This window comes from Phyllostomus hastatus, unplaced genomic scaffold (assembly GCF_019186645.2).
Source record: "Phyllostomus hastatus isolate PE091 unplaced genomic scaffold, TTU_PhHast_1.1 phas_contig_308, whole genome shotgun sequence".
In the NCBI taxonomy this organism is placed as follows: Eukaryota; Metazoa; Chordata; class Mammalia; order Chiroptera; family Phyllostomidae; genus Phyllostomus; species Phyllostomus hastatus.
This window is the reverse complement of record NW_025333848.1, coordinates 1770908-1784769: the sequence shown is the minus strand read 5'-3', so window position 1 is coordinate 1784769 and position 13862 is coordinate 1770908. Positions and strand designations below refer to the sequence as shown.

Sequence of the window (13862 nt, the reverse complement as noted above, 5' to 3'; positions counted from 1 at the left end):
GGGATATAAAGTACAGTATGGGAAATGGAGTAGCCAAAGAACTTATATATATGACCCATACATGAACAATGGTGGAAGGATTGCCTGAGGGAGTGGAGGGCCCTGGGTGAAGGGAGGCAAAAGGGGAAAAATTGGGACAACTGTAATAGCATAATCAATAAATTATAATTAAAAAAAGATTCCAAGCAAAAAGCTAAATGGACTCATGGACAGGACAACAGTGTGGTGATTGTGGGAAGGTAGGAGGGTGCAAATGAGCTAAATGGCAATGGAAAAAACTACAATAAGATTCCAAATCATTCCATTGTCAGCTATTCAAAAAATATTATTATGGATAGTAATTAAGATATGATTCAGAGGTAATTAAGATACCAAATCAGATGACCATTTAGATTCTAGAGAACAGAGAAAGTTGAAGTCAAAGACGCTCTCCTTTTGTTCCTGAAAAAACAAGATGCTATAGTGTGACTGCCTGTGGGGAGGGACAGTGTCTAAGAGCTGAAGGTCTCAGTCCTACAACCACAAGGACCTAAATTCTGCAAACAGATTGAATGAGATCCTGGTTCCACCCTTCCGAGAGCCTGAGTAAAGGACACAACTGAGCCATGCAGGGTTCCTGATCTAGAGATACTATGAGGCAATAAATATATGTTTTAAGTTTCTAAATTTATTTAATAAATGTGTTCCAAGTTTCTAAATTAATTTAATGTATATGCATCAATACATAATACATATTACATGCATTCAGAAAAACAGAAAATTAAGGAAGTATATACTGACTGTTGGCAATATTATTTTATCATTTTGTGTGAGGGTTTTTTGACATTTCCTTACTTTCTCCCTTTAATTCTCTATTTAACAAGATATCCACTCAATTAGATCCTTCAATATGCATTAGTGCATTTCATAGCAAAACAACACACAGCAAGACAAGGAAAATAACATATCTTTACCCAGAAAATATATCAGAAATTCCATGTCAGAAGAAAAAATACTTGGTAAAAAGAACTTTATATACTAGAAGTTTTTCATACCCTAAGATGACAGAGATATTTTCAGGATGAGCAAAAGCAGAATGCAGGTAAGCGTGGGAGAGAGAATATTACCTATGAAATGGGTCAGATGATCATGGCTTGACTATGACTAATATGACAAGACCATGCTGTGGGAGAGAGACACTGAAAGGGTGGCTAGTATCCTCTGTTGAAGCCAGAACTTTCAATCGTAATACTCTGAAATATCATGGGAGCTGAAACACCTCAGAGCTGTATTTAGGAGGCAACAGGAATTTTCTTCTCTCAGTGAAGACGATTTTTAACATAGATTACTCTCTGAAATTAGACATCATTCACCATATTTAGCACCTTCTGTTTCTTCATTGCTCCTGCAACTATAGTAAAAGTTCAAGAGTTCTCAGAGAAAGGCAGCTAGGGCCCAGACACTTCATAGGATGATGATGTAAAAAGTCATAATTTGAACCTATATTTGGGTGTAGCTAAAGAAACACAGTTTACATTCATTCTGAACAAAATTTGTGACCATCCTTGGTTCACTACAGGGAAAAAAAAACACTCTAAGCAAGAAACAAACAAACAAATAAAACTAAACAAACAAGAAACCCAGAGGAAGTTGCCTTATTGGAGGGGGATGGGAAGAGGAAGGGTTGGGACAGCAAACTACTGCTTTTCATTATAAGTTTATCTATGTTGTTTTTTAAATTGAATTTTAAATGCATTATTTTGAAATCACATAAACAAAAACCCCAAACATTTCAAGTATCAGAAAGTATAATGCATGTATGCTTAGTGCAACTTTTGAAAGATGTTATATTCTGTCCTGTTTCTTCCATACTATAACTTAAGTGCATTTTTTTCTAAATCAATCTTCACACAAGAATGTAAGAGTTCAGTTTGTACTCTGATTATATTCATATTTTGAGAACTAAAACTTGAGAGGTTCTTTCCTCTTCCTGACTTCTCATGTATTAAAAATTAACTGTAGAGCAGTAACATGGATGGACCTTGAGAATATCATGCTAAGTGAAATATAAGACTTTTCTGACTTTATCAGTCAGAAAAAGTTAACAATCATATGATTTTTCTCATATGTGGGGTATAAAACTGAAAGTAACAAATTCACAAACAAGAAAAACAAACAAAAATTCATAGACACAAACAGTATGGCAATTACCAGAGGGCAGGGGGCAGGAGAATAAGTAGTAAAGGATAAAGGAGGTCAAGTACATGGTGGCAAAAGGTAATTTGACTTTGGGTAGTGTATACACAATGTAATATATAGATCATGTATCATAGAAGTGTACCCTTGAAATCTATGTAATCCTATTAACCAATGTCACCTGGATAAATTTAATTCAAAAAATTTTAAATAGCTCTGGCCTGGTAGTTCAGATGATTAGAGTGTCAGCCCAATATGCCAAAGTTGTGGGTTTGATCCCCAATCAGGGCACATACAAGAATGAACAAATGAATGCATAAGTAGATGGAACAACAGATTGATCTCTCTCTCATCTATAAATAAAATATTTAAAATTTTTAAATTAACTTTGGGTTTACAATTATTATGATTTAATTAAAATATGATTTTTAGTAAGCAAATAGAGATGTCAATATAAATATCTTAAGATGTACATCCAACAAGTTTTTTTAAAAGAAATTGGCTTTTGAAATCTTTGAGGCTGGGGAAAATCCCATTCTTGTCAGGACAGTGGATCTTACTGTGGCCCCACCCTTCTTTGACATACTCAGAAACCCCTCAGTAAAATGGACTGCTCCTTCTCCTTCTCTCCCATGACCCCCTTAAATGGAATTGTTCAGTTTTGACAAACTTTTAGAAAAGGGTTTTAGGATTGATTAGTGATTACGATTTTTAATGCATATGTGACATTTTTACTGACCAATAAGCATAAGGCAAGACAGGCCTGTGGAGTAAAGAAATAGATATTGTAAATGTATGTGGTTAAGGCTCAGATCCTTCACAAAATACAAGTGCAATCACATAGAAAAACATATTTGGCAAAAGACTTTTGATTGTCCTACAGAACTCAGGAGCAGCAAGACACAAATCTGTTCTCCTGTGAAGTCAGATGATAAATATAAGGAAATTGTCATATAGCATTTTCAGCTCTAAATTGACACATATAGATGTATAGACAGCCAATAAGAACTAACCTCTAGACAAATAAAAACAAGATGGGAATTCCCAATTTAGTATGCCACACAAATATCTGAAATGATCTTAATATTGTTTGATGTGAATTGTTTTATTTAAAGTACTGCAAAAAAATTTAAAATATGCATGAAAATATATTACATTTAATACTGAACATGTACATTAAATCAAAAGATTCATGAAATTCTTCATCTTGATGTTTTATAACTTCAGATGTAAGTGCACAAATTTTATCAGTTGTAAAATACATGGTTTCAAATATATCAATATTTTTTGACAAGATAATGTGAAACATTTTACAGATCCAAGAAGTATATAAGTAGTAGTAATATAAGAGGTAAGCTTACCCTTTTTAGTAATACTGAACCTTCATTGCCCACCCCTTCTGGCCTAAATAACACCTACATAAGCTGTTGTTTACAGATATATGAGTTTTGTTTTGTGCAGGATTCATCCAAAACACTTCCGGATGGGCTGTAAAGTATGCAGCCCTTTGTACTTGGAAATATAATAAGTGAAAGTCTGTAATGAAAAATAACATGTTATCATATCAGAAAAGGGAATGAGAATGTTGAGTGATAGTGTTTTTTATTATATGACACAATTTTTTAAAGCATTTGAATGATGAATTCACATACTGAGTCATGGTAGTTTTTTCTTTCAATAGCCAGTTTTCATGATTTCAAATACAGCAGTGCAAAAACTTATTTATTGCCTCAATAATGAATAGCATTGAGGCCATAAATCTTTAAATTTTGCATTGTTATTACTGAGCTTTATAAATGATGAACTTTGCTTCTATTTTGTTTAAAGATGTATTAATTAATTGAGCCTAGGAAAACAAATCAGAGCATAAGATTTGTCATGGATGATGCTGCAAATACCATGTTAATGAATAAAAATGAGATTTTAAGATTACCAGGGTACAAAAATGAGCCCAGCATATTTAAAGTATGAAGAGATGCTTAGAATATTGGGCTCCACTAAAATAAAGAAAATGATGGCTATCCTGTATTCTCTAGACACCATCTGGGTGTGTGAGCATCTCTCTACATGTACAACACAGCCAAGGGTTTGGACAAAGGTTAAAAACACACACACACACACACACACAAACCCACTATATGTCAAAACTTCTTCAATGGTCACAAGTATACTAACTTTGTATCACTTGAGCATATACATGGATGTTCTAGATAGGGCTAAAATTGTCACTCACTTGTATTATTTTTTCTGTATTCAAATGCTCTAATCTAGATAAGTTATCATAGCTAGAGTGTTCCTGTAAGTTACATTCTCTAGTCACATCTAAGAACAAACTCATCGGGAAATGAAAAGACCTTGATTTCCAGAAACTTACTGATCTCGATTGAGAGCAGAGCCATTTTCCCACAACCAGGCATTATGTTCTTTACTGTAAGACAGTCCAATCCAGTAATAATGTCCACTGGATCTCATGAAGTGCTGCTTAGAAAGAGACAAACATTTACTTAATTTGAGTCTATTCTTTGAATAATGCAATTTTAAGAAAGTCAGTGTCCAGCATAAGATTCAACCTTTAAATCACTCAAACTGAAATAATTTGTAAGCTCTAGTTAGGATGTATAGTCACATGCTCCAAATTTTTCACTTATCAGATCCATTCATTTGTGGAGACAAAGATCTTACTTCTTATGGGGATGAGTGATGTAAAGGGAGTTATGGTTTTCCTGGAATGCTTTCTTCATAGGATCTCAACGATCCAGTCTGGTCCCAAATCAGCAGTATCTTGAGGAATAAACTTCATGAATCTAACCTACTCATCCTATACTCAGGTTCTTCATGTAGCTAGAGAAGTTTTTCACTTTTTCTTAAGAGGTTGGTAATTTTATGATCATATTATTCATATTTAGGTCACAAAATATCCTAGTATGTTGACAACAGCTATATAATTGCAAAAGAAATTATAAACTCAGTTATAGAAATAAAAATTATAAAGTTGTTTACTTGTATCTTTGAATGAAAATGACTCATTATTCCTTCCTTGATTTCTCTCTAAAAAGTCTCCTGTATTTTATATGGCACCTATCTGGATTTTTACTCATAATATAAATCTTTGAGAAGTTCTATGTAGATTCTATAATTGGTTGTTTCAAGGTTTAGGAAATTAGTAAGCTATTAGTTCAAATATAATAGTCCACTTACTATCTGATTAAAGACTTGATTCAAAGAATTCAGTTCACTTAAATGATATATTTTCTTGGATCAAAGAAAATGCAGAAAACGAGAATTAAATACTTGCCAATTCATTTCCATTGTGCAACTGAACTAGAGTAGAATTTTGAGATTCACAGAATATCTTGCTCTCCATCCAAGTTTTATAATCATGAGAAATGAAATAACAGTTGCATTGGTATCCAATCCACTTTTCTTGGCAAGAACAGCAATCAGAGCCTAAGAGAAAAAATAAAGTATGTTTGATAGCATTGTATATTTGATACAGTCAATGTTATTTACTCATTCAAAAATTATTTTCTATTGATTCTTTTTAAACAAAATTTATTTAAAATCTAATAATACACTATAACTCGGGGATAATAATGTGACCAGGTCAGACTTGAACTTTTTCTTCATGGGAATTAGATATCCTGAAGATAGAGTCGGAATTATACAATTTCCAATCATGTATTAGTAATACATAACGCTAATTTGGGAAAATACACACAGAAATTCAATATGTTAAAACATTGTGAGCAGAGTATAAGATGGGAGCATTTAGAAAGACCTCTTTTGAGGAAGTGACCCAAAGTTGGGTTTGCTGTGTAAATAGGAGTAGATTAAATGAAAGAGATATTTAGGGGAGAAAGATATTTTAGCATATTTCCTGAGTCAGAAAGAATATGGTACATTGGGATAATTCTGATATATGTTTGATTATTTATTTTCTAAGTAAAGTTCAATAAAACAATAGATCATTTAGTTTAAAGAGTGATAGGGTCTTGAGTATATTTTCCTAAGTGATAAGTCAGAATGCATGGTAGGTATTCAAATCTTTGCCAAACTAATGGTGCTGAAGTTGTAGCAAAGAACAGTGTTTACAGGGCCTGGGAGGTGAGGACAAATGTGGAGGTGTTGGCTAAAGGTTAAAGTCCTCCAGTTAGAAGATAGTAAATTTGGGTAATCTGCATAGTTCTGGGTTGATAGTTAACAATATTTACTCTATACTTGTAAGTTGCTAAGAGAGTAGATTTCAGTGTTTTCACCATAAAAGAAAATAAAAAAAATAATTGTGTGAAATGATGGAACAGATAGCTAATATTACAGTCATAATCATACCGCAAAATATTTCAACACACCATACACTTTAAATTATGAATTTAATTATGCCAATTATATCTCAATATATCTGCCAATTATATCTCAATATATCTGGGAAAATGCAAACAAGATATAAATGAATTGCTATGTAATCACAGAAGATGGTGAGACACCTTTGAGAGTGTTTGAAAAAAAAAACACTCAAAAAGTTGGACTTTGAACTGGCCTTACCTGATAAATTTCTGCACTATATTCTTAGTCATGAAAGAAATAGAAATAAAGGTAAAGAGATATAAAAGTATATTATAAGGAAACAAAGGCAGATCATTAGGATGGCTATAGTGTGAATTATAATTTTTTTTATTTGTTACTTAAACATGAGCACTGGTATAGGAAAAACATGTCATTTCAGGTTAATATGTTCCTTATAATTAAATATATAAATGACATGCATTCATTGTAATTTAAAAATTCTTGTATTAGAGAACAATGACATGAGACTATTCTAAAATTAGTAGGTAAACTTGGATTATCACATGTAATGTTCCATTATGTTTCTGTGTGGGAAAAATAAGAAAACTTTTTCACCTTCTACCAACACAAAGGTTTTTCAAAGTGTGAAACCCACCTTTCTGGGGTTCAGTGGTGGGTCCTGGAGATGCTGTTGACTGGTTATGTGGTTCAGTAACTGCTATGAGAAATAATTAGAAATTAACTTAATCAGATACAGGTTTGTAAAATAGCACAATGTTACACACTAGTAAAATGAAGCCTTTCATATTGAATGGCTTCATCACAATTTTTGTCTTTATATAAACTTGCCCAGAAAAACTTACTGTTTTTTAACAAAATTCCCAAAGTAGCCATCAACACAAGGGCTGTTACTCCTAAGATCCCAGAAATCCACCTCCACAGAGTGGTCTGAGAAGCTGTAGAGAGAGAGAGGCAGAGACGTGAGTTAAATAACAATCACAGGAGCTGAATTTGTTAAAAGAAGAAACCAGGGAGGGCAATCCAAAAAATTTCTTTGGCTTGACAGCACAACCATCTTGCCAATGAAACATTGGAAAATGAAGGCATGCCATTCAGAACTCCATCCACTACTAAAATTTTTAGGTGATATATTATTCTTCCAAGAGAATATCTGTAACTTTTGCTCTTTACTAGTTCTGTCACAGAAGGGTGAATTTAACATTTTTTGTTAAATTTGGCAAATGAGCACAGAGATCTGGACGAAGAAGATATTAATAGGGACCAAGTTCTATTTTAGCATTTGCATAGCAGACATTACTTTTATTTTCTCAACAAAAATCAAAGATGATCGTCTAAATCTCATTAGACAGTTGAGAAAATTTAGAAGCCATTAATAATGTTATTTTCTCAAGTGTGAAAATGAAAATTTGCCTTGGAACAGTCTTTAACACATTCTATGGTTGTCACAATAATACTCCTTGAGATGTGCCCTCCTGCTAATCTCAATGCATTTGCTCTTTGGAGAAGGATCAGGATCTTGTGGATTTGCAGAGGTTTTCCAGGGATGAGAAGACATGGAAGCATCTGAACCTGGTGTGAGGAGAGGTTCCCCAACCACTCCATGGGCAATACTGTTGGATTTAGATTCACTTCCCATTACATTATACATCATATAAGCAACCATGTTTTGTACAAACACATTACATTTCTTATACCCAAGATTACTTGCTTATAGCTATTTTCCCCAAATAAGTTAATATCAGGAAATTCCGCATGAACTTTAGCACGCTCTTGAAGAGTGTTGACATTAACAACAGTCCAGTGTGTCAAACTGTTAATCTGGGTGGGTTTGGGATGTCACAACATAAATGTTAAATTATTAAATAGCACTTGTAAGCACTGTGTCATTAATATTTTCCATTCTCTATTTACTCTATGTTAGAATTAAGTTGCTCATAATTTAACCAGGTAAATTCTGATCCCACTAAGGATTTAGAGCTTTCCCTTGTTATTTCTATTTTTATTTTATGATGGGATCTCACATACCTGCCATGAGAAATGTTGTTCCAGTGTCGATGCAGGTATGTCAGGATGTTTGCTTGTTCAAGAAGAACGTTGTCAGATCACAGGATTGAGCAGGAGGCTAGGAATCCGAGAGTTGAGTGTGTATTTAAGTGATGTTCTTGAATCATCTATTGGTGAGACACAGATGTGTAGTACAAATAAGAGGTAGTAAGTCACTAGCTTTGAAAATGTCCCTGGAACCACAATACAGGAAATAGTCACTTGTGTGTAAGTGTACTTGTGTAATGCAAACACTTTGACTATCATAAAAAGAGCTGAGAGGAAGAATTTTTTTAATGTTTGAAAATCAAAATCATCTTAAAAATTATCGGAACATCGGGAAAAAAGGTGGTCAACTCAAACTTAAATTTACTTACTATAATGAAATTCCTCACAGAATTTTTCTTCTTTAATGATGAAAAACATTTATAACTGACCTGTGCTGTTCACAGATTAAAGCACTTGGCATATATTAACTTATTTATTTCAAAAATGGCTTAAAATGAAGATATATAAATATATGCATTTTTCCAAAGAAAAAACTAAGGCAGAGCTAAATACTTGACCAACGTCAGTAAGCGTAAGGCCCAAGACTGTCTTTCTCCAAAGCACACATGCAATGTATTCCAAATCAGGCTTGTTCCTCTGTGTGTATGTCTTGTAATTTTGATTTCTTTTCTCTAGCAGAGTGGTTGGTATTTCCATCTCTTATTGTATGCTTCTGATGCCTGCCACATTAACTCAGCTATGGAAGGTGAATATACAAAATGTAGAACCACAGCAACTTCCCATTCTGTTCCATACACACAGAGAGACACGCACACACACCCCTGTGCTCTAAAACTGTTTCTGGTGGTCTCTGCCCACACTGGAGTGCCTCATTCCCGTGAGCCTTAAAAGCTTCCAACACTGTGTTCTCCAGTGTTCCTTTCCTTGCAAGTCCTTTGAACATGATGTCAGTTGCTATATTACCTTCATTTTTACTAGTATATTAATCATTATATTTTTACTGTGCTATCTCATTTACATAATATACTGATAGTTAAATTTACACTTTTTTGCTTTCAGAAAAATAACTTTACTAGTGTGGGAATTAAAATGTGGAGCAGATAATCAGAATAAAATCCTTGAGAGCAGGGACCTTGATCTCTGTGGATTAAGTAATTAAGTATCTGGAAATATAATCTATCACTCATCCACATATAAAGCAGGCTCTCAAATAAGATTTTCCTCGTTATGTGATTTATGTTTAAGCATTGTAATATTACCATCAATTAACTTTTTTGTTGAAGACAGTCTTTTCAACCAAAAAAAAGAGGAAAAACAAAAACAGAAAACAAGGAATGTGATTTTATTTTTTAGTTTCCATGAAGTTAAATTTTCTATCTTTTTATGCAGAATGTACATAGATGCTTTCATTCAACCACCAAAGCTGATGAAATTTAAATTGTAACCAGATAATGTAAACAAAAAAATTAATTCACCCAGACTTCAGATAAACCCATGCTGAAAAGGGTGAAGTATCAATGATCCTGTGCCCACTTGGAGTTTATTCATTTTTAGCCCTAATTTTGGACAAAGATGAGCTAGCAAAAACTGCATAATTTTGCTTTTCTTGCCCCATGAAAAATCACCTTAAGGAAACAGAAGTTTAAGATTTTGCTTTCAGATTTAGTTTTGAGATCACACAAATTTGTGATGGAATATCTAGTAGGCATTATTCCTACACTTCCCACATTCACAGGATGACCTTCGTTGGGAAGCTGTTCTAAGTTTTCAGAACCATGTTTGGTGAGATTTACCTAAAACATTGTCTTCTTTTTTCACCTTAGTTCACTTACTTAGAGATAAAAACTCATCAAAGTTGTGTTCAATTCAAGAATCTTAGGTTCGATTCACAAAAACAGCTGAACACACACCTACACACTCACACAAAAAATGTATATAAAAATGCTCCCTTCAATTCTTTCTGAACTGCCAGCCCCAGTTGATTCTTTGATTCCTTCTTGTACGTGGGCAGCAGTTGAATTGCTCTGCGCCAGGGCCCCTATCACTTATCTGCACATGGAGCAGATTATTGCCCCACCCACATCCCTCACTGCTTTTTGTGAACTCTGGCCAACCAGAGGGATGTTGAAACTCCGCATCTGCAAACTTTTTTCTCCCAGAACTGCTGAAAACCCTCCTGATCTCACACGTGGCTGTCAGAAGTAATGAGAAATTATCACCTGGATGGGCTTTAACCAACAAGTCTCCGGATTTGGTGTAGCCAAGCACTGTCAGCCCTTAAAAAGGCAATTCTGAACACTGAAGTTTGTCCCATTTCCCCAAATCACTCAACAGTGTTAACTTCTAGTCTTCTCTTCTGGTAGCTACACTCAACAGATCAACCTTTATTGTGCTCTGCCTGCCCTCTCCTGTATTAACACCCTTTCTGACCTTTATGCCATGCTCATCCAAAATAACTTTGCACTCAGAACCAAACTCAAGGTCTGATGCAGGCAGAACCCAGACTGAAATGACACTGAAATGTTCAGATTTCGGTTATGTGTTTGTTTTTCAGAAGTTAGGTATCCTTCCAGAAGATGCATCTCTGTTTGCAGGAAATCCTCTGCCTCTGTGGCCATTGGAGGCGACCACACTTTTTCTCCACAGTAATTTACCATTGCCCTTTGTTCAAAGCAAGTAATGATTCTAATAACTACATCATTCCAGACAAAAAAGGAGCTAAAGAATATAAACTAATGGCCCCTTAAAATATGAACAGTGAGGTCTTTTCTCTGCCTAGAAATTTCTAACTAAAACATTATACAACATAGTAATAGTATACATGCTAATATACCCAAAGGAGAAATTTATTTTGATCTCACGATTTTGATAATGCATGCATTCTCTAAGTAAAAAGAAAATTGTTAACATCAGGGTGCAACTTATTTTCCTCATAAGGGAGAGGGAAGACTCTCTGAGAAAGAAAAAAGAAAACAATAAGGATTCTGTGCTGACAAATTCTTTTGTAAACATGTTAATAGCAAAACTGCTAGCAAACACTGGCAGGTTCTGCTTGTCAAAATCCTTATCTACTGAATATTTCAGCTAGATGTGTTAGAATATCTAAAACTATTTGTGGCTAAAACAAAAGACAGGACTAGAATCTGTGGGTTTATAGAGTACAACTTCCTGGAAAATGTCACATCTGAGTATAAAACAGAGATGTACCATGACCAAAGCACCACCTTTTATGTGTGTGATGCAATCACAACCTCCTGTTAGAGAGCTCCTTTGTTATTCTGTTGGTCTGGACCAGAGCGTGTCCTAAGGTAGAAAGAAAGGACCTGGGGATCTACACTGCAGGCCTGGATATCTCACTGCTTTGTCTGTACTTCACAAGTACTGTACCACTGAAATTACCAGTACAGGTGGATACTGATTAAAGTCTCTGAGAATGCTTGTGAGTCCTATTTAACAACTCAATCCTTTGTGTTACCATCTTGATGAAATCATGACTTCTCTTCACATGGGTCATGAGAAACATCATGCATGCTCTTAGCACACATCTTCACATGCAGTAAAGTTACCATGTCCCTGGGAACTTCCATTGTACCAGGCAGATTTCTACATCCTTATGTCTGGAGCCTTCTAGATCTTCTCCCTCCAGATCTGCTAAAAGCTTAGCTGCTCTCACTTCAGTGAATCTCAAGAGCTGATATATAATCATCACAGCTACTTTTGCCTCTCTAATATTCAGAGACTCTCTAGGGATGCATGTTTGAAAAGGGAAATATGTAAAATAAAAGCATTTCTTTTTTTTTCTAAGACTTCAAAAAGCTTCTTTGGCATGGGAGAAAGGAGAGGATGCTAATGGTGAAATGGTGAAATTCTGGAGGATGGTGAAAGGTAAAATAGAGAGGTCCGAGTGGCAGGCCTGATGGTACTGACAAAAAAACATGCTGTGAGAAAAGGGAATGCATTGGGTGACCCTCAGGTAACACTCAAATCAACGTGTCCCTTCATTAATATCTTGAACCATAAGAAGAAGTGAGGAAACATCTGGAAAAACTCACCCTCTGAGTAAGAGAGTGCTGTATATACTTCCTGCTGTCAAGGCACATTCTAGCTGTTCCTGCCATTAACTGGAGATGATTTTCCTTAAGAAGAGACACTATCCATTGTGTTTAACACACTCAGACAACACTGTTCCCTGCAATATCCAATAATCTTTGTAAGCATTCAGGAAAACATAGTAATAATAATAATTAGTAAATTAAAAACAGGCTGCAACCCTGTGATTAGTAGAAAAGACTATTTCTGAACCTTGGTTTGGTTAGACAAAAGAAATCCAATATTTATCCTCAATTGAAAAATAATAAAACACCTCTCTATTTTTTTCCAAAGAAAGCTGATAAAAGTAGAAAACCCAGAATGAGAATCAGCTGTCTTTTGGAACCAACCAGGGTAAGAACAAGTAAAAGGAAGAACTGTTGATTTTCAGAATAAGTGTTTCTGTGGTATAGTTTTTTTAAAGCATATGCATGTTTTCCTTTGGCAAAAAATAGACAATTATGCAAAAGTAAAACTTAAATGCTCAAGAAGCATGATTTATAACTTATTTTAGACTTCAAATGTTATGATATACTGTTTTTATATTCTGCATCTATTACCATATAACTTGATTACATTGCTCTTATATCTCACTTCACTCAAGAGTAAAATGATTTTGATTGGATGGTCACATTGTCCTTATACCTTGAAATATAAGTGAAGGAGTTTGGTACTCTGCACTGGCCCATCACAAGATGAAATGGTGAAATCAAGTGGTATTTACCTCAATTGTATTTTCAGTGTTTAAAATATGCCATTAAATACAAAATAAGAATATTAATCTGAGTTTCTTAAGATGTATGTGCAACACTATCATAAAAGCAAGTTTTATAATATATGATACATAATATTGGGTTGGCCAAAAAGTTTGCTTAATTTTTTCCATAACATAAAAAACATTTTTCATTTTCACCAATAACTTTATTTATTTGGATATTTTGTGTATGGTGGCTATCTACTGTATGTTATAGCTTTGATTGTTCTCGATTAATGTCTTGATTTGATCACTGTCAATTTCCACTGGTCTACCCAACTGTGAAGCATTGTCCGGCATGAAACTTCACAAACTACTTTTGACATATTCAAATCAGTCACAGCACCTTCTGCACACACTGCACAATTTTTTTTTTTTGCACTTCAGTTGTATTTTGCCTTTCTTGGAATAATAAAGTATAATATGCTGAAAATGTTGTGCATTTTCTTGCATCTTCAATATTAAAATAGCTACACAAAGTTTACCA

General features: G+C 34.3%; 1 protein-coding gene across 2 annotated transcripts; it reads right to left on the bottom strand.

Moving 5' to 3' along the window:
• Window positions 1–3036: 3036 nt before the first annotated feature.
• LOC123819390 (natural killer cells antigen CD94-like) lies at window positions 3037–9022 on the bottom strand. 2 transcript variants are annotated; one of them, XM_045839726.1, is made up of 7 exons: window positions 8901–9022; window positions 8506–8651; window positions 7323–7415; window positions 7115–7177; window positions 5471–5622; window positions 4550–4653; window positions 3037–3711 (listed from the first exon to the last, which is right to left on the bottom strand). In XM_045839726.1, exons 2-7 carry the CDS (start codon window positions 8510–8512, stop codon window positions 3591–3593), a joined length of 540 nt encoding a protein of 179 aa, XP_045695682.1. In that variant the 5' UTR covers window positions 8513–8651; window positions 8901–9022; the 3' UTR covers window positions 3037–3590. The 2 variants fall into 2 exon arrangements, with proteins under 2 accessions (XP_045695682.1, XP_045695683.1); XM_045839727.1 differs by having other exon boundaries at window positions 7115–7174.
• Window positions 9023–13862: the final 4840 nt, after the last annotated feature.